The 25,643-nt window shown below is 41.4% G+C and overlaps 5 protein-coding genes across 5 annotated transcripts; 4 read left to right on the top strand and 1 right to left on the bottom strand.

Annotated features, from left to right (window-relative positions):
- Positions 1-2,503: 2,503 nt before the first annotated feature.
- On the top strand, positions 2,504-5,193 carry C922_02130 (hypothetical protein; the record flags this gene model as incomplete). The annotated part of the gene is made up of 2 exons (XM_008817729.1): positions 2,504-2,710; positions 2,821-5,193. 2 exons carry the CDS (start codon positions 2,504-2,506, stop codon positions 5,191-5,193), a joined length of 2,580 nt encoding a protein of 859 aa, XP_008815951.1.
- Positions 5,194-8,639: 3,446 nt separating this feature from the next.
- On the bottom strand, positions 8,640-8,876 carry C922_02129 (hypothetical protein; the record flags this gene model as incomplete). Its single annotated transcript, XM_008817728.1, has 1 exon — positions 8,640-8,876. One exon carries the CDS (start codon positions 8,874-8,876, stop codon positions 8,640-8,642), a length of 237 nt encoding a protein of 78 aa, XP_008815950.1.
- Positions 8,877-8,924: 48 nt separating this feature from the next.
- Positions 8,925-16,983, top strand: C922_02128 (hypothetical protein; the record flags this gene model as incomplete). The annotated part of the gene is made up of 2 exons (XM_008817727.1): positions 8,925-16,548; positions 16,712-16,983. The coding sequence occupies 2 exons, from the start codon at positions 8,925-8,927 to the stop codon at positions 16,981-16,983; spliced, it is 7,896 nt and encodes a 2,631-aa protein (XP_008815949.1).
- Positions 16,984-18,038: 1,055 nt separating this feature from the next.
- Positions 18,039-19,019, top strand: C922_02127 (CMGC/CDK protein kinase; the record flags this gene model as incomplete). The annotated part of the gene is made up of 1 exon (XM_008817726.1): positions 18,039-19,019. One exon carries the CDS (start codon positions 18,039-18,041, stop codon positions 19,017-19,019), a length of 981 nt encoding a protein of 326 aa, XP_008815948.1.
- A 1,573-nt stretch (positions 19,020-20,592) lies between these two features.
- C922_02126 (hypothetical protein) lies at positions 20,593-24,477 on the top strand (the record flags this gene model as incomplete). The annotated part of the gene is made up of 1 exon (XM_008817725.1): positions 20,593-24,477. One exon carries the CDS (start codon positions 20,593-20,595, stop codon positions 24,475-24,477), a length of 3,885 nt encoding a protein of 1,294 aa, XP_008815947.1.
- Between the last annotated feature and the right edge of the window lie 1,166 nt (positions 24,478-25,643).

Raw genomic sequence — 25,643 nt, 5'->3', positions numbered from 1 at the left:
TGGCAATGAGGCTGAGCATTCATCATGCAGATACAGTACAGGTGGTACTCATTACTCGTTCTGATCTTGGATAAAAAAAAAACTTGCTGACAGAACAGAAGTAGTAAGTAGAAGACATCTCATGGATAGTTTAGATAGAAGAAAGAAACCGTTCATTTTGTTTTCACTGTACCCTCTGGCCAATAGGAAGAAGAAATTTCTCCCTCATTTCATACTTAATCCAAATCGCAGATAAGTATATATGTTATATATATCTTTCTCCTCTACCTTCAAGGTGAAGATACTGAATATTTCTGCCCTCTACTTCTATAATTATTAGCATCAGGACAAGTCGAGAGAGATATGGGTCACGTTCAAATTGTAGGGGGATGTGTTCTTTTCTTATTCTCTTTCTTCGTCCTTGAGACCCTTACAAATATTTTTCTGTATGTTCCTACAAATGCGCAATTCTCTTTTTCTCTAAACAGAAGTGAAATTTCATTCATTCATCTGCAGATATATTCATGTCATATTTACAAGCATCCTCACTTAGGTTGCTTGTAATTTTTTTCTGGTTCCCCGTCAGGTTATTCAATAATATGCAGCAGCCCACTCTTGCAAGCGCGCAACGTCTCAACGGATACATCAGACGTAATGCCTAAACCCAGAATCATAGACGGTAAACCTTGTACCTTCCGGGCCAGTGATATACTACTAATAGCATTATCCTACGGACCTGGGTACTCTTGACACGATTGTAACTCACAGTGAGGAGAACTCCCCAGATAATATGGATCTGCGCAGGCCACTATTCCTCACAGAGTGCTGTTGTTCAGTCAATAGCACAGGGGACGTTAAAATTTGAAGCCTCTGGATATACGACTTTGAGGAAATTCGCATAGTGCGTGCAGGTAAACCTTCAGAGAATCCTCCCTGTTCATCTACCCCAGTATGATTCAGGTATCTGTAGAGGCTATATAGTGGTTTCCCAGGGTGATACACGGACTACACCCAATAACGATTTCATATGATGAAGGCGTGAGCCGCAATGGTTTCATATAAGGATACAGAAAAGACAAAGAAGAAGACTGTAGAATTAGGCTCCTCATATAGCACTGCTTCATGATGATCAATTCTCTTAAAGCAGTAATGCTCTTCAGATAAAAAAACCCAAATTCGTAAGAAGATTGCATAATAACAATAACAAAACATGCATGCAGTACACAGAGTCATCCCTGAAGCATATTGGTGTTGTCCATAAGATGCTGGTGCGTGTTATCCCAGGATTTCACCCACATGCAATCGTGGAGAGACCATGCTCTTAACATAACAGTTCCTAACACACATTATTATTGTTCATCCTCGTTCCATTTCTGAAATGACACCAACATAATCCCTAAATTACGCGGCATTCACATAAGAAGAATCTTGTGTGCAGCCTAAAATACGGATAGTAATTTTTGTGTTGGGTCGCCCCTATTAAGATACACCTGCGTGTGGCAAGATATGGGTTTGTGCGCAATCATACATTGAAATAATTCGTACTGCCATTATGTGCACACTCATGAAGGCGCACAAGCCTTCGACAAAATATAGGCAGTGACCTTCAAATAAGAACACCTCATAGAGTGCGAGACGATTGCCACAGTCTTGGTCTCAGAGACAAAAGGCAGTCACACGTAATGCCTGAACCTGAGCCTAATGAGGGGAAATAAGACTTAGGAGAGGGGTACCGAGACTGAGAGAGAAAACAACAGACGTCAATCCTGACCCCTGAAGCCTAAACAGGACTCACCGGGCCTGCGCCCAAAATTTAGACCCTGAGGCGTACGCAATGGAACCAGGACCCTGTCTTTTGAAGGCCTAGAACGTAAACGGGGAGCCTAAGATATAGAGGATGAAACCCTAAAACTGTACCTCGAAGTTGTTCCCTGAACCCTTCCACGGCAAAACTATACTGATAATAAAAGAAGCATCTTCAGCCTTCCCAATAGTCACCATTTTGCATCACCACATCGTGTCTATTACTAATTTTATTGTGTACCGATTTTCAAGAAAAAAAAAAAAGTGCAGAAATTGGACCTGGGGTGAGGCATTTTTATGCTGCGCGTAGATGTGCAGAGGGAAGAATCCCCTCGTTGGAGAAAATGCGAAAAGGAGACAACGCGATAGTGCCAATTTAGTGGGAAGGATTATGCCAGAAATGAGGCAAAGAAAAGGAAAAATCTTTGTAAAAAAAAAATTCTGATGAATAGTTGGAAATAATGCCCACCAATCGACGCTCTCACGCAGCGCTATATTATGCTAGGATTGGGGGAAAAGGCATAAACGGACGAATCGTGCGTGTATGAAGGTCATGAGGTGAGGGCACGGAGATGTCTCCCTTCTGTGCGATCGTTGAGGCATACATACAGACACACATATCCACATGCGCACGCGCGGACAGTTGATCTCCCTCCGCCTCCCCCCTCATGACAGGACGTAAAACTAAATGAAGAAGTAGAAGAAGGAGCACTCGCCCAAAATGAAACGGACATGGAAACTGCGATCTTTCCTCTTCCTCCTGTGCTGCGCAATTTTTGGAAGGAACAAACGGAAGGACGGAAGCAGGAGCGCGTCCTTCATCCAGGTGGCACACTCCTTTGGTAAAAAGAAAGTGTGCACATCTTCGTCCGACGACTCCACGTGTAGAATGGTTGCGTTTGGGGAGTTAGACGTTTCGAACAACTCGGTGAGTGTAAGAAGAGTGCAGAGGAGAAGAACGCACAGAATAAGAGTACACAGGAGAAGCTCCTACGTGTGTGTTATCCCCTGGTTTCCATCCCCCCATTCCCCTCGTAGGTATTACGACTGAAAGTACTAAGGCCTGATGGAAAAGGATACTTCTTAACCATTCGAAGAGATTACGTCACCATTTTGTATTACCTGAAATATATGAAAGACATCCCCTTCAAATATACAGAAGTAGTGGACGTGTTTAATCACCAAAAGTTTAATAGATACTCAGAGAGGGAGATTAAGAAGTACACCTCGACATGCAACGTGCGGAAGATAGAAGAAATAAACAGCCCAGATGGGGATTTCCCACCTCATTTTCTTGAATACATAAAGGGGGAATCATGCACATGCCAATCGTACAACTTGTTCAGGGATAATAAGGATATAAAGAGGTCGAAATTAAAGTGCATTTATTTCAACATGTTCTTCTCTGAATCGGCCACCGTTTACAGTAGACACTGTGCCATCATGGACTTCTCTTCCTATGCTGTGTATGATATAGATTATCCGCCAATATTTAATACCCAAGTTGATATAACTGTGCAGGAATATGCATATGATGACGTAAGCAGTGTCCTAAATAACACGTACGATTTGGTGACAAAGGAAAAGAAATATGAACTGAATGACTCGATAACTGAAATTAGGGATGATTATTTCGATTTGTGGATACTTCTCAGGAGTGAATTTCATGGAAAAAACACGTTAGTTAATTTATCAAATGATTATATTCTCATTCCTTCTTCCCCTGTAAACGACGTAGACGTTTTAGCTAGCGATGTTACTAGGAATTGTGGCCTAGAAGAAAATTCCCCTCTTTTGAAGGGATGCGATTATCATGGATTATGTAACGTAATTCATCCCTGCTTGAGAAAAGCTCTCATGATGCCTAAGTATCTTTTCGATTTGAGTGGCAAAACATGTGATAAGTTTGGGGTGTCTCTAACGAAATGGAGAGCAGCTAATGGGAACTTCTGTGCCGTGGCCCCCGGGCATTGCATTTCTGTAAACCTTCAAAGATATTATGATGCGCACAAAGCAGCTATGGATTCAGATGGAGCTTCAAAATATAAAATTAAAAATGTATATGCATCAGAACCACAGACGAGAATATACAAACCATCCACTTTGCCTGACCATTTGAAAGATAAGATTAACAATAATCATAAAAAAATCGATGTCAACGATTTAGATAATAAAGTATTTTACAACAAAAACACAGCTGCACACACGCAGTTCATTGAATATAAATTTAATGGAAATCACTCTGTTGAGATTAAGTTCGAAACGAGTGCGCTTGAGGTGTATGAAATTAGGCCAATTTCGACTGCCACCATTACTCATATTACTACTCCCAAAAATTGTACCTCTAACCAGTCGGAGTCGAAGGATTGTGTCCTAATTGTGCATACCTGGAACAACAGCGCCAATGTGGGAGCAAACTTTTCTTGCCATGTGATCTGCACAGATAAGGACACGGAGAAGCTAGCTACTCACCTTGGTCCCATCAGTCCTGTAAACGCATTCATTGAGGCTAACAAGAATTACGCCTTTTATTTTATTATCAAATTTTTAATAAACAAAGAAATAAAAACCATGTGTAAGGCAGTTCTTCGGGATTCGAATGGGAGGGAGTGTTCCAAGGAAGATTTCCTATTAACTTCAAAAGAGACTGTACACGTCATAGACGCAGCACTGCCAGAACTGGCAGTCGAACCCAGTATAACCAGATACAACACTGAACAGGAAGATTCTCAAGATTCTGATAGCGATACATGCAAATGTACCTTTGAGGTTTTTTGCTACCTATTTAACATTCAAAAATGTGTTAATTATTACACAAATCGGATCAAAAATATCATCAAGAAATTTGCCATAATTGCCATTTTGGTTATCCTCGCACCTGCCTTAATTCCGCTGTTACCATTTTTTATCAAATTCTTTTTCGTGTGTCTATCCCTGGCTCTTAGAATATACCACTTGCTCTTAGTGGCCGTGCAAAACCTCAACCTGGAGGGTATGAAGGAGCGCCTAAACATCCGCGGGAAAAAAAGCAAATGCAAAAAGGGGGCAAAAAGGGCCGCCTCGTCATCCTCCTCTTCCTTAATTGAAACGAGCAGTGTTTCTTCCATATCCCAAAAAGACGGTACCAGAAATGGTTCCTTCGGTCAGAAGAAGTCAACAAAAAGTGAGGGATATAAACAAGCGACGAGAAAAAAGAAGAAAAAAAAATCGGGCCGAACGGGTAACAAGACCATGACAGCTGCATACACGCGCAGCGATTTTAAGCAACATTGTGGATTGTCTTCCGAGGGAACTGTAATGTATTCATCGCAATCTGCTAGTTCAATAGACTTAAGCCAATCGGATGGGTCTCCTAATCAGGGTGCGCGCGCTCCCTCCCGCAGACAGGCAAGGGGTAGCTATAACGTTTAAAAGGAGAAAAGTGTGCGTAAGTTGGGTGGAACCTCCAGGCGACCATTTTAAACATCCCCCCACTGAAGCCACGGGGCACAGCTCCACCAGATAGCTTACTCAAAGGAATGAAAAAAAAATAAAAACCGCATTTAAAATTCCCATCTCTGCCATTTTGGCCTTGTTTGGGGGAATCAAATTTTGGAGGTATACTTTTCCCCCTGCCCTTTTTTTGGAACTTCACCCCATCCTTTTACCGATTTGTTATTTTGTCTTTTTTATCCTTTTGAAGTTATAAATGCTACACCCCCTTTTTGTATGTTCATCATGTAAGCACTTTCCTCTTGGGGCCTCTCTTTTTTTTTGGGGGGGGAAGGGGGGACCATTTCATTTTTGTTTTTTTTTTCTTGCACATATTTTTTAAGCAGCATTTGTTAAATCGACCACTGGAAGGAATAAAAGAAAAAAAAAAAATTCTTAACAGCATAAATGTTATGTGCAGATAAGTATATACCTATGCTATGCGTTCAGAAGTACACGTTTCATCGCAAAGAAAATTGCAGTTGTGTGTGTCTGCATTGTGCTGCTGAAGCGGTCGCGAGGGGGAAAATAATTATATATATAAAGAACAAAACGGAGTTCATTAGCATAGAGACTACATGTCAAATGCGTTGGTGTCTGTGCAAACTGGGTAGCCACTCATTCTACTTGAGAAAATTCGCGCAGCGTGTCCCTCTCCACATATGGTTGTCTTTTCAATTTCGCAAACATGCTGGGCCTCAAAAAACGGGATAGTTATTTAACCCTACCACTTAACGATCACTATTTGCGTTTTTCTTAACCTCACGGGAAGGATGCGGAGAACATTTCGTAGGCACTTTGTACACATCACAACATGGTGAATTTTGTGGTATGCACATAAAATGTGTTTCATATTTTTTTTTTTCCCCTCACAATAACCCTCTACATGTGCATTCTTTGAGAGGGGGGCTAATTTAGCTGTTCGTTATTTCGTTCCACATGTGTTTAAGGGAAAGTGAAATTACATCCACAGCATAAGGATAGTAATGCCTTACGCAAACCTTGCTAAAGGGGAATGTTTTTTTTTTTTGGGAAAGTCTTTTCAGGTTATGTTCTTCATCAGCAGAATACTCGAGTGGTATATCATGTGTGAAGAAAAAGAAGAAGAAAAAAAAAGAAGCATAGCGAACCAAATCGTGGGGAAGCAAAGCATAACGAAGCGAAATGCATAAATCGACGTTGAAATAAAACTGTATTTTCCGCGCTTAACATAATTTTGTTCATTTTTTTCGCCGAGCAGCGCTTAATCATTCCGCATGTTTTGACCCCTCCGTCTGAGTAGCGCCAAATTGTGCCATCTGTTTTTGTTTCACGAATTTTCTTTTTTCCCTTCCCTTCCCGTTACCCCCCATTTATATAAAGTTGTTCTCACATTGGGGCTGGGCGTTTAAGCATTATATGCAAATGTGCATGTATACATGAATGCACAGAGCATGCCTATACGTACTGCATTGACCCATCCCTTTTTCTTTCTGCGCGAAACACTTGCTCCACTACAAATTCGTGCATTTTTCTTTTCCTTCTTCCTGCACACATAGAACGTTTAAAAAAATTGGCTCCTTTCCCTGCCATCATAAAGGGAACATATATCGACATGTTATACATATGGGCGAGCGGAAACAAAATGCTTGACGCGCAAATGTCAGAACGCAAGATTTAAGCAATTGCTCCTAAGGGTAACCAGGCGCAAGCATCTCGATAAATGTGAAAATTCCCCTTCGCTGCGCACAATGCCTTCTCCTCCATAGCATACCTTCCCTCTATGTACATTTCGTCCATTAAACGCCATTCAGAATTGCTATATAAATGCATACATACGTCCGTGTATGTGTACATCTCCCCACTTGTGCATAACACATGCACGCATGCCTTGTCAAGCTCTTATCTATATGTATGCGTTCACCAATTGTGGAGTTATCTTCCGAGTTGAATTTGTTTCATTTCCATCACCGAACTGTAAGCACGTTACGTCAGTCGCCCCCGTCACTTGACTTCTCTTTTCACCCCTGTATGTGATTTACATATGCAAATGAGAAGGCACATTCAGTGGGTTAACCCATTCACTTTGCCCTTTACATTTTAAAGCGCACGATTTATAGGGCACATTATATGCCACTTTAAACCGCACCTTTTAAGTGGCATGTTTTGCTCTGTGCGCTTCATCTTTTTGTTTTACATTTCTCTTTTATGTACAGAAAGCTTTCTGCCGAGCGAGCATTACTGAGTTAAAGCAGAACTTGGGAGATTTTTTTCTTCTCTTTATATTTCCCTTTTGAGTTGAATACCCTCATATATGCATGAAATTTTGTTCGTGAGGGTGCTACGCATGAAAGCCAAATGATATGAGTAAACAGATTGTGAGCATTAAGTATGTGGATTCGTGCATACATGTTCACATATGCACGGAAGTATGCGTACACATACACTCCTGCGCGTGTCCCCCCCTTTGTATGTAGCCTGCTCGTTTTGGATTTGGTCATTTCCCTAATTAACACCTTGGGTGTGTGATGAGGAGCATAGCTACTTTCCTCAGAGCGCTGCTATTACGCATGCCCTTCAGCAACATGCCCTCAAGCAGCATGCTGTCAAGCAGTTTGCCTTCATTGTGTATGTGACATTTTTACGTTCCCGCACCATTGGGCATGTACTGTATATATGCTTACACATATGTACATAGTTTTACGTACGTGTTAATTAAAATAGTAAGTGCCCCCCCTCTTCACGGGCACATATGTGCACACATTACACGCATATATTTTTACATCACGTCGATGCCAAAGCTTATGTAAACCTTTTTTGGCTCTTGTAATTTTTTTTTTTCTTTGAGTCGCCCCTGTTTATAGCTCTCTTGTGATATGCGCAACATTTTGTTGATGGGCGCTGCCGTGTGTGATAATATAAAAACGTAATAAGGGACATCCCATTTATGTGTTCCTTCCATTTTCGTTCCAACATTTGCGGGAGAAAAGGGACACACTGTCGCTGCATTTTGCTATACACGTGCAGTCCGCCCGTATCTTCTTTCGTGAACGGATAATAAGCGATAAGAACACGGATCTATAAGCATACTCCAACTATTTGTAAAGAATCCCCAAAAAAAAGAGAAAAGAAAATGGGAATATAATAAGATCACAGTAAGATAATATTTCGCAGTTTTTACACGTAGATATGCATATTATAATTCACTTAGGATTTATGTGAAATTAATCCCTATTATGGTGAATTCTATTAAGGGAAAAAATTAAATCCCAGCAAAAAAAAGTGCGCGAAGCCATGATAAATGCACAGATATAGTATAGACCAAATGAGAATATTAATACTCATGATCGCGTGTATGTGTGTGTGATTATGTGCTTGTATATGCATTTATATATGTAGCGAAAATCTCAAAGTTTTTCTTCCTTTTGTTCTTCTTCATCTTCTTCGTCTTCTTCGTTCACATTGTGTGTAATTCTTATGATTGCTTCTTGTGAGGTATGCTCTGCTTGTTCTGCGTGCGGACTACAACTTGCAACACGCCCCATTTCGTTAACATAGTTATAAATCGCATTGTGTCCCCCTCTCAAGTTTTTTTTTTTTTTCTTTCCCTTTTTCGGAAAGAATACCTCCACTGAGAAAACCATTTCTACTCCTTTTTCCTGTGCTTCCCCCTTTCTGACAAAAGATCAAAAATGACCGAGTGCCTTGGCGCACTGTGCACAAATCGGGAGATCGCATTAGATGATTACTTCTCCGCAAGGGAGAAGACAATTGAACCGATAGGACAGACCTGCTCCTTTTATCCTCTCTCCAACTGCTATGGCAGCGTAAATTATGATCAAGTTATTCCCCCCAGCCCTCGTTCCCATGCGAAAATCGTATCGTACAACCTCTTCGATGCGAACGCGAACGGAGAAGAGACCATGTTAGGATCAGACAATACATACGAGGAGGGGCTACTGAGGAGAAGAAATAAAATTTGCGATAGGATTACATATGAGGTAAAGGGAGGCAACGGAGAAGCTTTATTTTTCTGCGTGGAGAATGAAAAACAAAATGGAAGACGTAAACATTTTAGTGACAACTGGGAAAATTATGCTGATGTAAAATTATCGAAGAAAAAGGGAGAACACCCCTTTACTCGTTTAAAGATGAACAGGAAGAATGAAAATACGCTGTACGTTACAAGTACGAGCAGAACGCCATTCAGCAGTAAAGTGGAGAAAGAAAGATACAGATTAGACTCTCGCATATGGAACATGCCGGGTGGACACTTTAGTGGACTACTCGAAGTTCCTTTAAAATGGAAAAGACGATCCTTCTCCGAATATTCGAAAAGGATAATTCCATGGAATCGACAAATATGCCTCATACGATTTCTTGCGCCAATGTCGAAATGTTGTAAAAAAAAATTAAAAAAAATTAAGACATTTTTTCTAACGCGAGACAGGTTGCAGACATGTAACCAAGTGATAAGCAGCATGACTGCCCATAGACGGAGAGTACCCCCCCGATTTAGGGTAAGACGCGAAGACAGCAGTCAAAAAATGAACGGACGAGAACTTTGCCTATATGTCTGCCATTGCGATGTTTCAAAAAATTACAATTTGGACTCGATTTGGGGAACGAGAAAGCATAAAAAAAGAATAACCGATGATTGCCACAACCTAACATCATCTTTTAAATCAATCCATTCGACGCATCCATTTTTCTATAATTCTGTAGAGAATCGAGAAAAGGAAGAAAACGCACACGTATCTCCTTTTGCGCAGTTCTCCCACACCTCGTACATACCAGGGCTTGTTTTTTCCCAATCCGCACATGACTGCCATGAGTTGGGAGTGAAAAGAGGTGAAAAAAAAACAAGTAACATGTTGAGGGTGAATCTGATAGGTTCACGATCAGAGGTACTCAGCTCGATCCAATGCCATGCTAGTAACATATGCAAATATGAAGGAACTTATAGCCAAGTGAGTGTCTATAACATGACAGAAATGAATTGCCTTATTGACTCCAAATGGAGGAAATTTAACATGTATATAATGCCTGCCAAGAGTTACAGTCTTTCAGATTTGTCCGAACTGTTAGGCGCTGTTATTCTAGAGCCCCCCCCCTTGAATTGCAGTTTGGGGATGGGAGAGGCAACGTTTCCCTCTCCATTACAGCATCAGGGGGAAAAACTTTTTCTTTATGGCCCAGCGTACACACACACGGAGATTCAACCGCAGTGTTTTGCAAATGTATCCCTTCTGAACCTTCATATCGTATTTGATAAAAATTATCCCAAGGAGATTGAACATTCGAATTGTTATCTGTGCCTTCCACCTTTGAGAAGAAAAAAAAAAAACTACCAACTTAGAGGCGAGAAGTTTTTCCCCTGCAGTGTAACATTACACAAGTTATGCCTTCTCCATTTGGCCCATTTGGAACATAATAATTACAAGTGCAAGATTGGCAAAGGGGAGGTTATCCCACGACAGCTTCTGCGCGTAGAAGTCGGGGGAGACGTAACTGGACTGATTACGCATGGAAAGGTAGAAGCGGTAAATTATCCACAGAGGATAGTCACTAAACCTGCTAATGGGAAGCTTTCCCCCGTTGATATCATCAATGGGAGTGAAATAATTTTTTTCGACAAAGAAGGCACTATTGATGGTACACCCTGTGCATGCAAATATACGAATGGATATCCTTCCATGGCATCTACCCACTGGGAAAAAGCGCCTGATGGAGATCAAACCCAAGCCACACCACCCTACTTTGACAATTCTGTGTGGACGTCCAAATTGCGTGAACAATCGCGCAAAGTCGAACTAGTGCTATACACCTTTACGCACGTGGTGGAACGAATAATATATCTGGCAGGTTATTATTTGTGCTTGTTCCACTTTGTTCTTTGCAACGTTCAATTTTACTTAACCGTTTTGGTAAAGTTTGTAGAGTGCAAGATGTGTATGCTGATCAGAAGGAAGAATAAAAAAGAGGAGCGACTTCTGTTGCCGTGCGAAGAAGTAAGACTAGTGCACCAAATGGACGAAACAGTTAATTTCGAAAATGAAAAGGTCGCATCAAAAAGGATGGCGATTCTCCCTGCTTGCGATAAGTCACTCGGGAGGGATTACACCACCAAGAGGAGAGGCGAGGAATATCCTTTAGTCCCTAAGTTGTCGCCGAAGCGGCATAACAAGAAAGGATGGACTATTCTGTGCACGTATCCTATGCAAACAGAGCCTGCCAAAGGGTGTGCCGCCAGAATGGGGAAAAGCCTGGCCAGTTTGTTTTCTCCAAATGTGGCACCCCCCCGTGGAGATCGTAGAGAATTGAGCAGAGAGGATGTGCTCACGCGTCAGTGCGAAAATAACAGGAAGGAGAAGAGGAAAGAAGTGTCTAGCAGTATGAGCAAGGGAACACATCTCCAGCAAAAGAGAAACAAAAAAGGTACATATGAAGGGAGTGCAGAGTATTCCACCTTGGGGAACTCTACCAATTATAAACAACTGCTAAACACCCTTGATAAGAAGCACTTGTGTAACTTCTCTTACACCCCATCCAAATCGACGCTGTTTTTGTCGAAGAACTCGAATAAAAGGTGTTTTAGAAAGAAGGGCACCGAAGGCAAGGGGGGAAGGAGAAAAGGAGGGGATAAGAAAACAAATGAGCCAAAAGGTAATCAAGGAAAAGGAAGAAAAAACAGAGATGATGGAAACGGGTCCGACTCGCACCTGGAGTCCGATTCAGAGTCCAGCTCGGGTGAGGACGACGAAGAAGAGGAAGAGGACGACGAAGAGGAGGAGGATGAAGAAGAAGAAGAAGAGGAGGAGGAGGACGAGGACGAAGAAGAGGAAGAGCAGGAGGGAAGCGAATTCGACGTCGGAGATGAAAAGGAGGAGGATGATGATAAGGAGGACGACGATGATGATAATGACGTAGTCGAAGACAATGATGGGGAGGAGGACGACGACGAAGAGGAAGATTATGAAGAAGACGAATTTGACGTGGACGAGGAGAATTATGATGACGAGGATGAGCAGGATGACGAGGTGGGGGGGCAACAGGACGACGACGATAATGACGAAGACGATGATGAGCCGGAGGAGGAAACCCTTGAAGAACAAGGAGATGACGATGAACCGGATGAGGAAGACGACAACGATGAACAGGATGACGAGGAAGCGGACGATGATGACGAAGGGGACGATGATGACGAAGGGGACGATGATGACGAAGCGGACGATGATGACGAAGCGAACGATGATGACGAAGCGAACGATGATGACGAAGCGAACGATGATGACGAAGCGGACGATGATGACGAAGCGAACGATGATGACGAAGCGAACGATGCTGACCAAGACCAGGCGTATCACAAGGGAGACAGAAAAAAAAGGAAAAAAAAAGGCAAAAGGGGGAAGGAACACCAATTTAAGGACGAAGAACAGTCGGAAGGGGAAATACTCAGAGAAGAGGACAGACACGATTATTATTACAACCATACCAACAGCCATTATGACAAAAAAAAAAAACTGTATCTAAAGAAAAAGAATAAAAGGTTTAAGCACAGATACGTGTATCTGAACAATCTATTCAGAGACAGCGTGTGTATAAACACCACGAATGTATCCAATTTCATATCAGTAAGTAAGGACAAACTGACTGCCACGTATAGCGCATGGGGAAAACACACAGACATTGCGTGCGTTCAGGTAAATAAATGTGCATCCAGAGATTGCAGCATATACTATTTTGAAGTCGAAGTGTTAAGTTGCTCCAACTTCTCCAAAATTGTAATAGGCATGACCAGCAAAAATTACACAATTAACAAAAACCCAGGATCTGAATATAACTCCTTTGGATATAAGAATGATGATGGGAAAAAAATTATCGATAGCAAATTAGAAAGTTACAGCAGTGGGTATACCAAATATGACATAATCGGGTGTGGGATTAACTATTTCGACAACAGTGCCTTTTTTACAAAAAATGGAAAATTTCTAGGCAAGGCCTGCAATGTGAATCCCAAGTATGATTATTATGCCACTGTTGGATTGACTACTCTAGGAGACCGAATCAGATTTCATCTGAACAATTTCTACTTTGACATATATAATATGATTTATGAAGAATGTGAAAAGGAAAGGAAAATCATAAAGTCCATTTATATTCAGAAAGACATTTTTACTGATGTTATTAAATCACATTTGATAAAGTGCGGCTATTTTAACACGTACAAATCGTTCGTGGATTTCATGGAGAAGCATAACAACACGGGAGACAATGGTAGCAGCGTCGGCGGGTCCTCCAACAGTAAACACTCCCTGGATAAGTTCTTTGCGGGCCAGGAGGACGCACCCGGGGGGGAGGACGAAGCAAAAAAGGATGATGTAAAAAGGGATGATGTAAAAAGGGATGAAGTAAAAAGGGACGAAGCAAAAAAGGATAAAGTAAAAAGGGATGAAGTAAAAAGGGACGGAGGAAAGAAGAATGAAGTAAAAAGGAATGATGTAAAAAAGGATGATGTAAAAAAGGATGATGTAAAAAGGGACGAAGCAAAAAGCCATGAAGTAAAAAAGGATGAAGTAAAAAAGGCTGATGTAAAAAGGGACGAAGCAAAAAGCCATGAAGTAAAAAAGGATGAAGTAAAAAAGGACGAAGTGAAAGGCAAACCCACGTGCGACCCCGCACACAACGCAGATGATACTCTCAGCACGAGTCTTCAAAGCAGCCAAGGGAAGTGCGAGGAACCGCCAACACACCTTTCACAAACTCAAAGTAGCGAGAACAAGCACGATGATGGGGAAGCCGAGAAACAGAAAGACGAAGCAGTAGAAGCCGCAAATGATCCTATTCAGAAGGAGAATCATCCTCAATCTAAAGGTTGTGCCCCCAGCAGTGAGGCCCCGGAAAATGCGAGCTCCCACAAAATAGGAAGAAAAAATTCCAAGGAGGATCAAAATGAAGAAAACGACAAACACGATTTTAACAAATTTCTAATTAACTACCTAGACGTGTATGAAAAACTGAACAAGGACGAAAGGGGCGAAAGGAGCGACAAAACAGAAGAGGCAAAGAAAGGGGGGAAAACGGGAAACCCTACCCTCACCCCAAGCAATGCACTCCGAAGTGATCAAAATGAAGGTGAGGATAAACAGGGGGGAGATCCCAAATCTGAAACTGATGACACGAAAGGGGATAGCCATCCAATAGGGGAAATCGCGGGAAGTAGCGACAGGCAAGAAAAGTCGAATAGAACAAGTGGCCCAGATCAGCAGAAGGTGGAAGGCACCACAGGGGATGTTACCCCCCACCTCGATGCGGCCTCGCCAGCCGTTGAGCCTCCCCTCTCTGGAGAACAAATCCCCCCTCTGAACCAGGCGCACACAAAGGAGGATCCCACAGAAGAAGCAGAGGAGCAAACGATCAGCGATCTCACGGCCAACATCCTAAAGAGCTACGAATTTAGCCCATACAACTACCCCCCAGCAAACTTGCAAAATACACTATGGATATCGCGCAAAAGCAGTCTTGGCAATTTATTAAACGTAAGAAAAGACTCCAACATCTTACTACTAAATCGATTAAGAGGTAAAAGAAGCCTGAACTTGAAGGAAGATTTGAATATTTTGGCCACGAACTTTTTTAATACCAAAAAAGAATCGAGAAAAAGTGAAAGCGATATTAACAAAAAAATTCAGCTTCTGCTACGAGAGAAATCAGGGATGATTAAAAATGAAAATTTAAAAAAATTAAATAAAAAAGAAGGAAAAGGGTACTCACTAGATAAGGAATACATTACTAAATATTTTGTCAACTTGTACCTGTCTGAGGATAAGCTAAGAAAAATGGTAAACTCCCTGCAGACGAGGCACATCATACGAAATAGCATTCTAAGTGGAAATATTATACAGGTGCTGAATATTCTGGAAGAGGAGTACGCAGATTTGTTGACCAACGAGAGGGGAAGCTTTCACATTGCCATGTTGTACACGCAACAGCTGATAGAGATATTGAAGCCGAATAAAGACTTTATTAAAAGAATTTCTTTAAGAAAAAAAAATTGTAAAAAATTGGGAGACTATGATATAGAGGATGATCTACTCAGTGAAACGAGTTACAAAACGTATGATACTTTAAGTGATGACCACTTTTATGATGACATCAGAACGGATTGCGGGTCTTCCGATAGTCTACTTTGTGATAGCTCCAATGAGGAGTATAGCAGACACAATGACATAGTGTTGAAATTGGAGAAGCTCAACAGAAGAGGGGAAAACCGCGAGAAGATTAACAGAAAGGAGGAGCTAGGGATGTGTGAGAGACGCCGTTGTAAGAAGTTAGTGGGGCATCGCGCCAGAGGTAGCTACAAAAGTAGCGACAGCAATGGGCATACAACTGATGACAAGGAGGGGAGCATCGTAAACAGCGGTGATAACAAGCTGAAGAGGAAATCTGAGAAGCACCCCGAGAAGCACCCCGAGAAGCGCCCCGAGAAGCTCCCTGCGAAAGGATCCTCAAACAACGAAAAGGGGCAGCCGTTCGACCCGTCCAACGCAGAAAAAGAACAAGCGCGTAAGGAGGATGAACAACTTACGCGGAGCGCAGAGGACGACAAAAATGCACACCTCGCGAATCAGCCCAAGACGGAGGAACAGAAGGGAACAGACACTACAGGGGTGAATGAAACTTCGAAGAGAAATTCCCACCTAAACAATAATAACCTTGCGAGGGAAAAAAAAATCGAAAAAATGATATACAGAAACATGAGATCAAATTACGATGAAGAATTTTTTGAAACGAACAACTTGCAGGAAGAGTATGAACAGCATTACAACAAACTGTCCAAAGAATATGAATTTTTTGCGGAGGATAATCCATACAATAATAAAAATAGAAAACAATCTTTCAGAAAGGGGACATCTGGAAAAAAGAGGTACCCAAAGAAAGCACACACATTTTCAAGCTCAAGTGACGGTGATAGCACCTCCGATTGTGACAGTAATGACTCGAACTTTAATGAAAAGCATTACGAATTTAATGACATAAATTTCGATCAGATATATCAATACATATATAAGAATAAATCGCCAAATAGTGAAGACATAAAATTTAAAAAGGATCATTTGTATTTAGCCCTGTTATGGATTCGAGAAAAATTGTCCCATTTTAACAAGTCACGGCAGGTGAACGTGCGCCAGTGTATCCTAGACACAACTTCGCTGATTGCTTATCATAAGCCGTACAAGGAGAGACTCGTTCGCATGTTCTTCTCGAAAAGCAGAAATCTTCTGACGTTCAGTTCGGTGAACGAGGGCATACTGGGTACTATTCGTGCATTCGAGGGGCGTTATGCATTTTGCGCAGTTTTGGCAAACCGCGCGTTGGATATTCATGCCATTATGAGTGTCATATTTGAGTGCCACATTTGAGTGACACAGTTGAGTGCCAATTTTTAATGCCCTTTTTTTTTACCCCCCCACCGAAGGCCTATGCCTGAAGGTCCCCGTGTACTCCCCCCTGGAAATTATGGTGAAGCATCTCATACTGTGCAGAAACTTGCTGCGAGAGAAAAAGGGAAACATCGGGATCAAGTACGACTGCCGCTACGTGTGTCAGCCGTACAAACGATACATGATTAAAGTGAAAAACAACAAAAAGAAGAGAAGATACTTCAAGGAAGCAACGAAGCAAAAGAATGAGAAGGGATTCCTAAACGGAAAAATTATTGAAGATAACAGGTTATCCATTTTTCAGTAAATTCGGCTTGAGTAGCTGTCCTTTTTTTTTTTTTTTTTTTTTCTACTTTGTTTCACGTACATGTGCAAATGTGTCGCATGTGCTGTTCCGAGTCCTTTTTGAACTTGTTTATGGTTTTGAATTGTCCTCTCCCCCTAGCGCTGTGCTGAAGAAAGGCGCGCATACGCATGTATATTCACCCATACATATTTACATGTGCACCCTTTAGCAAATTAATAACGTGTAGAAAAGAGTACCCGTGGCAAGGTTTTTATGCCATTTTTTAAAACTAAAGTTTTGCAAAAAGGCTGCCTTCTTTTTCTCATTTTAAATGGGAGTCAAACATATAGGCACGCTTCCTCCAAGAGGGAATTTCAATTTCCTCCTTCCAAATGGCCATTTTCTTGTCAACAGTGCGATAACAATTACAGCATATTAATATTGCGGTGTTCTCTTTTTTTTGGCACAATTGGTGATATGTTAATCTGCCAAGGGGGTACTAAGGCGCCACCTTAGCATGAGGGTACGAGTACGAACAAAATTGTAAAAGGAAACAAGTTAAAGCCACATGCGCAAGCGCCGCCACCTCGCGAGAGCTTGAGTGAACATTTTGGCCAGTGCGTGAAGAAAAAGGGGCAAAGTGGGAAAAACCACCCCCCATAAGTTGATTAACTCCCGATAAGGCAAGCGAGGCCTTGCGTGGAAGCTCCCGTCGAAGCCCCCGTTGAAGCCACCTACACCTTTTCTGAACCTTTTTTTTTTCACGTGGCAAGTGACGGTTGACCAAAACGATATGAAAAAAAAAATACTTTAAAAAGGTACGCAGCAAATGCAGTAAAAACAGAGACATGTACAAGAAGTGATGAAGCCGTGAGGGGAGTATGACAAAAATAAAGGAAGTAGAGTTCCACGTAAATGCCACAAAATTGTGCTCCCTTCTTCGTTATAAGTGTTTCTACCACTGAAGCATCTTTTTTTTCTAGGGCTGCCATTTGTGTGCGTCCCGGGGAAAAGGCGCACCCTAATGAGCCCCCCACTAAAAGTTCCCAATTGTGGCGTCTGGACCGTCGCCGCCCATGATGGAAACGAACTCGACGGAGAGATACATCTTCAAACCCAACTTCCTGGGGGAGGGGTCTTACGGAAAGGTGTACAAGGCGTACGACACGATACTGAAAAAGGAAGTAGCCATCAAGAAAATGAAAATTAACAAAATAAGTAATTACATCGATGAGTGTGGAATTAACTTCGTGTTACTTAGAGAAATAAAAATAATGAAAGAAATAAAACATCAGAATATAATGACCGCATTAGATTTGTATTGTGAGAAGGACTACATAAATTTGGTGATGGAAATTATGGACTACGACTTGGCAAAAATTATTAATCGAAAAGTATTACTAACAGATAGCCAAAAAAAATGCATCCTTTTGCAGATTTTGAATGGCCTCAATGTATTACATAAGTACTATTTTATGCATCGAGATTTATCCCCTGCGAATATCTTCATTAACAAAAAAGGGGAAGTCAAAATTGCAGATTTTGGATTGTCCTCCAAGTATGCATATGATATGTACGCAGATACGTATTCAAAAGATAAGCATAGTAAAAGGACGTTAAATTTAACTAGCAAAGTTGTCACCCTATGGTACAGGGCACCCGAATTGCTAATGGGAAGTAATAAATACAACTCCTCGGTTGACATGTGGAGCTTTGGGTGCATATTTGCAGAACTTCATTTACAGAAGGCTTTATTTCCTGGAGAAAACGAAATCGATCAGTTAGGGAAAATATTTTTTTTGCTAGGCACACCAAGTGAAGACAACTGGCCTGAGGCTCTTTACCTTCCCCTCTACACAGAATTTACAAAGGCGAATAAGAAGGACTTTAAAAACTTCTTTAAAATTGACGATGACGATTGCATCGATTTGTTAATGTCTTCTTTGCGGCTGAATTCGCATGAGCGCATCACTGCGGAGGATGCACTGAAGCATAAGTATTTTTTTAGCGACCCCCTGCCCTGCGACGTGTCGCAGCTCCCTTTCAACGACCTGTGACTGGCTCGCACAGGTGAAGGCGTGTAGAACACACACATACATACATATATGTGTACATTAGTCTATGCGGTTATATTTGTTTTTATACTCTTTTACTTCCCTGCGCGGGCTGTCACCGCGTGGCGTCGTTCATCACGCCTTTCCCCGCAGTGGAAGAGTCTCGTTTTCTTAATCCCGTATCCGTCCATTTGCTCCTCCAAGGTTTTTTTAGTGCAACCTGTTTATGTTACTTGGCGCAACCCAGTGAAAAGAAAAAAAAAGCTAAAAAGGCAGACAAACATTGAAAGGGCCTAGTTTTCCACTCCCTTCTTATGTAAAATTGTTACGAAGAATGATTTAGGGCCCTTTTTATTTAAAAACTTTCTTTTCTACCCATGGAAAAAAGCTGATTCATGTTGCTGTGCTTTTAAACCGTGAAGGGCAATCCATATACATAAATACTACATAATTCTTATTATTAGCACACGCCAGTAAAATGAATTACATGAATATGAATATTTTTAGGTTACTAAAAGATACGATCACTTTTGCGAACATCGCTTTAAATCAGCGACGGGGCAACAACTTCTTTCTGCTTCTTCTCCGCGCTACTCCGTTGGGTCTGTCCGTAAGCAAGACTGCATTTTTTTCAAATTACCTGTCCCGTCCATTAAAAAAAAAGAGCTTGGATTTTTTCCCCGGAGGATGCGTTTCCGTAATCCCTCAGAAATGGCAGTGATTCACTTATGTGTATAAATAGATTATGTAGATAATAAATACATGTATAGAGGGAGGAATATATTTACCCAATGGTGTATATGGTATGTATTATTTTCTATTTATTGCGATTTTTTTTTGGCACAACTTGGAACGTAGCATATGCTGGTCGTAATTCCCTAAGAAAGAAAAATTCTCCTGGCTCCAAGAATTTCTTTTTTTTTTTTTTTTTTCCAAATGCATGTATTTTTTTTTTTTGACTCACAAAGGCATGCTTTTTTATGATGAATATAAGCATATTTTTTCTCCATTTTACGCGTTTTATTTTAGCGCATTTGTTCATTTTTATGATAACAACTCTATGCATTTTTTTTTTTCCAATTTATGCATTTCTTCCCCCCCCTTCTTTCATTTCTGTATTTTTTTTTTTGGGGGGTCGTTTTCTACGCAAGACCCACATTATGTATATAGCTGTTCGTGATCGGGAACGCTTATTCATTTTTGTTCAATCATTTGAGGAAGCGTGAGCAAATTTTCTTTAAAGCCAATTCCCTTTTTGTTTATGTTCATTTCGTTTTTTTCGTCTCGTTTCCATTGCGCGAGAAGTAGTCATAGATGCATTTGAGTACCTCTGGGCGCCAAGCGGGGGGCAACTTCTCTCAGAGTGTGTCAGCTCGCGTGATAGTTGGCGGAAGGGAGCTTCCCTGTGATGCACAGCTGTTCGTATGTAAAGGGAAAGGGGAAAGCAACAGTTCGAGAAGACGCGATAGTGAGAAAAGACAAGATAGCAAAACTCACCACTTGTAGAATACCGTCCCGCCAAGAGTCACGTGAAAGGGCAAAGCTGAAATGACGCAATATATTTATCGGTGGGAGAATGGAAGAGCTCCTGAACTTGTACCCAAGGAAAAGTAAAGGCTTAAGCGAAGACAACTATGGCTCGCTTAACGGGTTTCTAATGGCCCCTCGGGAAGGGAATGAAAAGTGGGGTAGTGCTGACAATGTTAGGGAAGAAGAAGGAGAAGGCGAAGAAGAAGCAGAGAATGACGACCCAGGGAGGGAAGGGACAAATTTTGACCATGCAAAGGAAGCAGACACAGATGATGGCTGTTATGGAGAAGACGGACTGTACGATAATGGAAATGATAAAAATAATCTTCCCTTCGACAAGAAAAAACACGAAAGGTTGATAAAAAAAATATGCTATCGTAACGATTTAAAATACTACAATTATTACATTAACAATTTTGAAAAAATAAGAAACATCAAAGGTATAAGGAACAGAGGAGAAAATCGAATTTGTGTGTTAATCCTTTGCCTAAATTATATATACTGCAATTTAAATAACGAAATCATGACCATTCATGAATTGAAAAGGCAAATAAAAAGAAATATCACCAAGACCAGAGTTTATTGCAAAAACTTAGCAAAAATTTTGTTTATGATATGTGGTAAATTACAAATAAGAAATTTTACAAGAAATGATATACTGCCATATATGGAAAAGTGCATTACTACGATAATTAAGAGGCTGAAATTTTTGAACCACAATGTGGGACGTGAGACGGACCTCCTCCATGTGAGTAGGAAGGCGAACATTTTTGATGAAATTTTCGATTTTATAAATAATGGCTCCAGTGATAACTTTCCGCTCAAGGAGGAAGGGGCGCTATTCCGTGAGGTAACTGCAGATGGGGTAGAAGTGGGGGAGATTTCCCAGTCGGGCCATCTCTTCGCAAGCGGAACAAGCAGAAACATCCATGGTGAGGAACCCGCTCACGAAAGGGACCACGCGGAGGAGGCGAACGAGGCCAATCGTCTGGGCACTGTCCATGATAGAGAGACGTCTGAGGGGGGAGTGAATAACGTGCTAGACATTTCTCTAGGTAAGGGATGCCCTATGTGCAGTTCGTTACCTACGCAGCATACGTTCGAGGGGGGGATTCCCCACGCATGGATGAACCACGCAGATAACACATGTAGTGAAAACTGCAGTATCAGCGGGACGGAGGGGCGAAAAAGAAAATCGAAAGCGAAAAGGCGAAAAAATGAAAAAGATGATGCCAATGAGAGGAAAAGAAGAAACACAATGTCCAAAGAAGTGACAAAAAATATAGACAAAAATGTGATGATCGAATTTTTGGAAAGAAATGTGACGTTGCTATCTTTATACTCCTGCGTGGTATACTCTATATTCATTGTTTGGAATCGAACTGAAAATATGGACACCAATTTGTACAACAAGGAGAATAGAAAGTGCGGTGGGAATTTGCATTATTTACTGTGTTCATCCATTATCATCACTTTTGATGTGTTCAATATAAAGATAAAAGACCAGTTTGTTTGTTACTGCCTGAGTGTCGTTCAACAGACGATAGCGACGGGAAAGAAAAAAATGCTGAAATTCTTTTTAACCACGTTTAGTGAGTTTCTTGGATTGGACGTACCCTCCATTCAAGCAGTCCCGCTATTCATGCGCATCCTCTTTAGCAACTACGTCCTCCTGCAAATGTACTTATTTTACATCATACAAAATTACCAGTTGATAAAAAAAGAGGGATTCCTACTCGCGATGGAGAAATTGCAAATCTTTTTAGCGAAACTGTTTGGGACTATTCACCAGAAGTTTCTAAACGTAGCAGAAATTTCTGTGAATTACGACTTGTTCGTTCGATCGGATTGGGTTTCTAAAAACGTCGTGCAGGTCCTTTCGCAAAATGAGGACCTTTCAACTGTGAAGAAGTTGTTAAAAGATTTAACCAGAAGTTACCCAACGGAGCAGGAAAGGAAAACTCTGGATGAATATCTTTTTGAGGAATCCTACCATATAGACTTGAACCATATTGATTTGTACATCCCTCGAATTTTAGATCACTGCTTGGGTATCTCTAAAGGGGCATTTCCTCCAACTGGTAAGCTCCTTCCATGGTTTTCTGTGGGGGAAGAAGACACTGTCCGGGAGCATCGCCACAAGAGGGGGGAGGAATTGGCAAGTGCGTTGGAGGTTAAATCGTCATTCCATGACGCAACTGCATACGGGGAAGACGCTTTTGATTATCAGGGGGAGGTACTCGATGAAGGTGGAATCGGTCAAAGTGTCTCCCTGAATGGTAGTAATAATGGGAGGAAGCGCGGCCGCAATACTTACGACGAAGCTGCATATAGAAGTGCGGTGTGGGGCAGTACCTGTTGCAGCACCACGTGCGCCCAACGAACACGAAATAGCAGCCCCAACAATACCATCTGCACATGTGCACACAGAGAAAGCCCCGACATAGGGGTGAAGAAGCAGATGGAAAATTGCCTAGAAGAAACAAAACTGGGGAGCACAGATACGGGTGATCTTTCGAAAGAGGATACTTCAAAAACACAAAATAAAAGTGCGTCATTGGACTTCTTCTCCAGCCATATAAAAATTTTAAAAAAAATAAACCTACAAAATATACACGAAATGAATATGGAAATAATTCCATTTTTTAACGCGAAAATAGTTGTGCAGTTTTTATTTTACACTGTTTTGAAGAACATTATTTACAATTGTTACTCTCTGAGTTTTTTCAGTCTCCATAATTTGCATCGGTCCCTTAGCACCAGGAAGAGCCCAAAAGAGGATTCACGTGTGTCTGAAGAATTGCAGAAGGGCGGGCAGCTTCATGACATGCCCATTTTTTTAAGAAACAAAATTGCCAGTAAAATGAAAGAAATGAAGGGAAAAAAATACACCTTCGAAAAATACATAATTTGTGAACAGCCCCACTACATAGAGAAGTTTCAAAATTGTAAATTGTTTGGAAAAAATGCCAGAAAATTTTTAACTGACCAACATGTTAAACTCCAGAGCGTTAAGGATTTGTTCCCGAACTGTGCTGTTGAGGACGGCGCGAATGACTCCCTTTTTTTGGACACTTCCAGCGATCGTACTTTTAATTCTTCGGCTGTTCAGGCGGAGGGGGAGCAGCCTCCCTTGTGCAGAAAAGACAGCTTGTCTGGGAGTACCGCAAGTGGAAATTGCGGCAGCAGCGGTGGCATTGCGCCGAGAGATGAGCGCAGAATGAAAGGAGGCAAGAACAAGCTGAAACGAAGCAATAGAAACAGCAAGAATGACCCCCACAGTAGAAGTGACCCCCACAACGGGAGAGACCCCCGCAATGGGAAAAAAATAAAAATAGCCCTGTGCCACTACGACGTAGGCGTCGAAAATTGCAGCGATTGCCACAACAGCCTAAAGGAAGAGCCATTCAGCCTGTTCGATTATATTTACAACAGCAAAATGATGAAGGAATACAAGAACGTGGAGCAGTTATTCTCCAGAAAAAACTTTGCTCTACTTTTTAACATGTTTAACAATATGAATTATCCATTCCATACAAATACAAAAAAATTAGTAAAAATGAACGACTGTTTGTACCACACATACCATTTAATAGGCATTAAAAAAATTGGCAGCACTGGGTATAGCTTCACCTACAAAAACGAGCTAAATGACAATTATTACAAAGTCCTAAAAACGAAAATTTGTAACATTCTCTCCGTGCAAGACATTTATTTTTTGTTTAACCGATTTTTTTATTTCTTGTTTGTTTTTATCAAATCACACTGCTGCTTTCGGGGGAAAACTGGCGGCGATTTTGGCGCTGTCGGAGAAGTGGAGCCCCGGCCAGGGCGGTCACCGCAGCTATCACAAGCATCGAAGGTCTGTCCCTGTAACAAGGCCAACTGCTGTTACAAAATTAAGACCATTGTGCTATTTGGAAATGTGTAGGGAGCCCACGTGCTACACCGCGGAGCACAGCGCGTTCGCATCCCTCCCGTTTTATTTGGATGCATATTACGTGTGCGCCGGCATTGGGTGTGTTGGTTTGCTCCCATTTGCTGTCCTTTTTGCACACCCGTTTGTCGTACGTAGGTGCTAGCCCTATTACAGCACCCCTCTCCCTCTGTGGCTGCGCACGTAGCGCCTTTTTTTTCGTTTCGTAAAATAAACGCGCAAGAATAAGCTCTGCGCGTCTGCGGAGAGAATACGTGATTGTACTGATCCCGCTGCACTTTCTCATTTGCAAAAGGGGAAGATCCTCCATTTGGAAACTTTTTTTTATTTTTTCATTTTATTTTTTAATTTTATTATTTTTTTCTTTTATGCTTTTAATTTTCCCCGCTCCATATGTTACAACTTTTGTTTCACAATTGTTTAAATTAAAAAATACAAAAAGCTTTAAAAAGTTAAGTCTACTGTAAAAATGAGGTGGAAAAAAAAAGGGATAGAAGGCTCTATACTCTACATAGCAGAGAAAAAAATTAAAAAATAAACAACTGCAGTATGTGCACACATACATGCGTACAGGTACATATATGTACACGCACCGTGGCAGCGAGGGAAGGCTGCCCGGCTCGCCTTTAGTCACAACAAAAGTCACGCGAAAAGGTGCAAAACGTGCAAAGTGTACGAAGCGGCTGAAGCAAGTCACACCAGGCTGGGGGACAAATCGTTTCCCTATTCTCTCTGAACAAACATTTTATAAACGGACTATTGTCCGTCCCGTTTCCTGGAATGGTAAGAAATGAGCTGCGTCCGTGCAGTGGTTGCGCCCTCCCCCCTCCCTTATCGACCAACACACACTCAAAGAGGGAGAGAGAAAGACATACGTTAAACACATTATGTGGTGTCAAAACGGCGTATCCATTCAAACCGCGAAAAATTTAATAAACAAACCTTTAAAAGGCGGGTAAAAATTGTGCATGAGAAAAAAAAAACAGAGAAAAAAGAAAGAAAAAAGGGCATACTTGTGGCATACCTACCTTTCGTTAATAAAACAACAGTCAATAAAACAACAGTCAATAAAACAACGGTCAATAAAACAACGGTCAATAAAACAGCAGTCAATAAAACAGCAGTTAATAGAACAGTTTGTATTTGTGGCGCTGTTCCTA

The sequence above is a fragment of the Plasmodium inui genome (genome assembly GCF_000524495.1).
Source record: "Plasmodium inui San Antonio 1 unplaced genomic scaffold supercont1.7, whole genome shotgun sequence".
NCBI lineage: Eukaryota > Apicomplexa > Aconoidasida > Haemosporida > Plasmodiidae > Plasmodium > Plasmodium inui.
The sequence above is the reverse complement of the archived record's forward strand: the minus strand, read 5'-3'. Positions and strand labels throughout refer to the sequence as shown.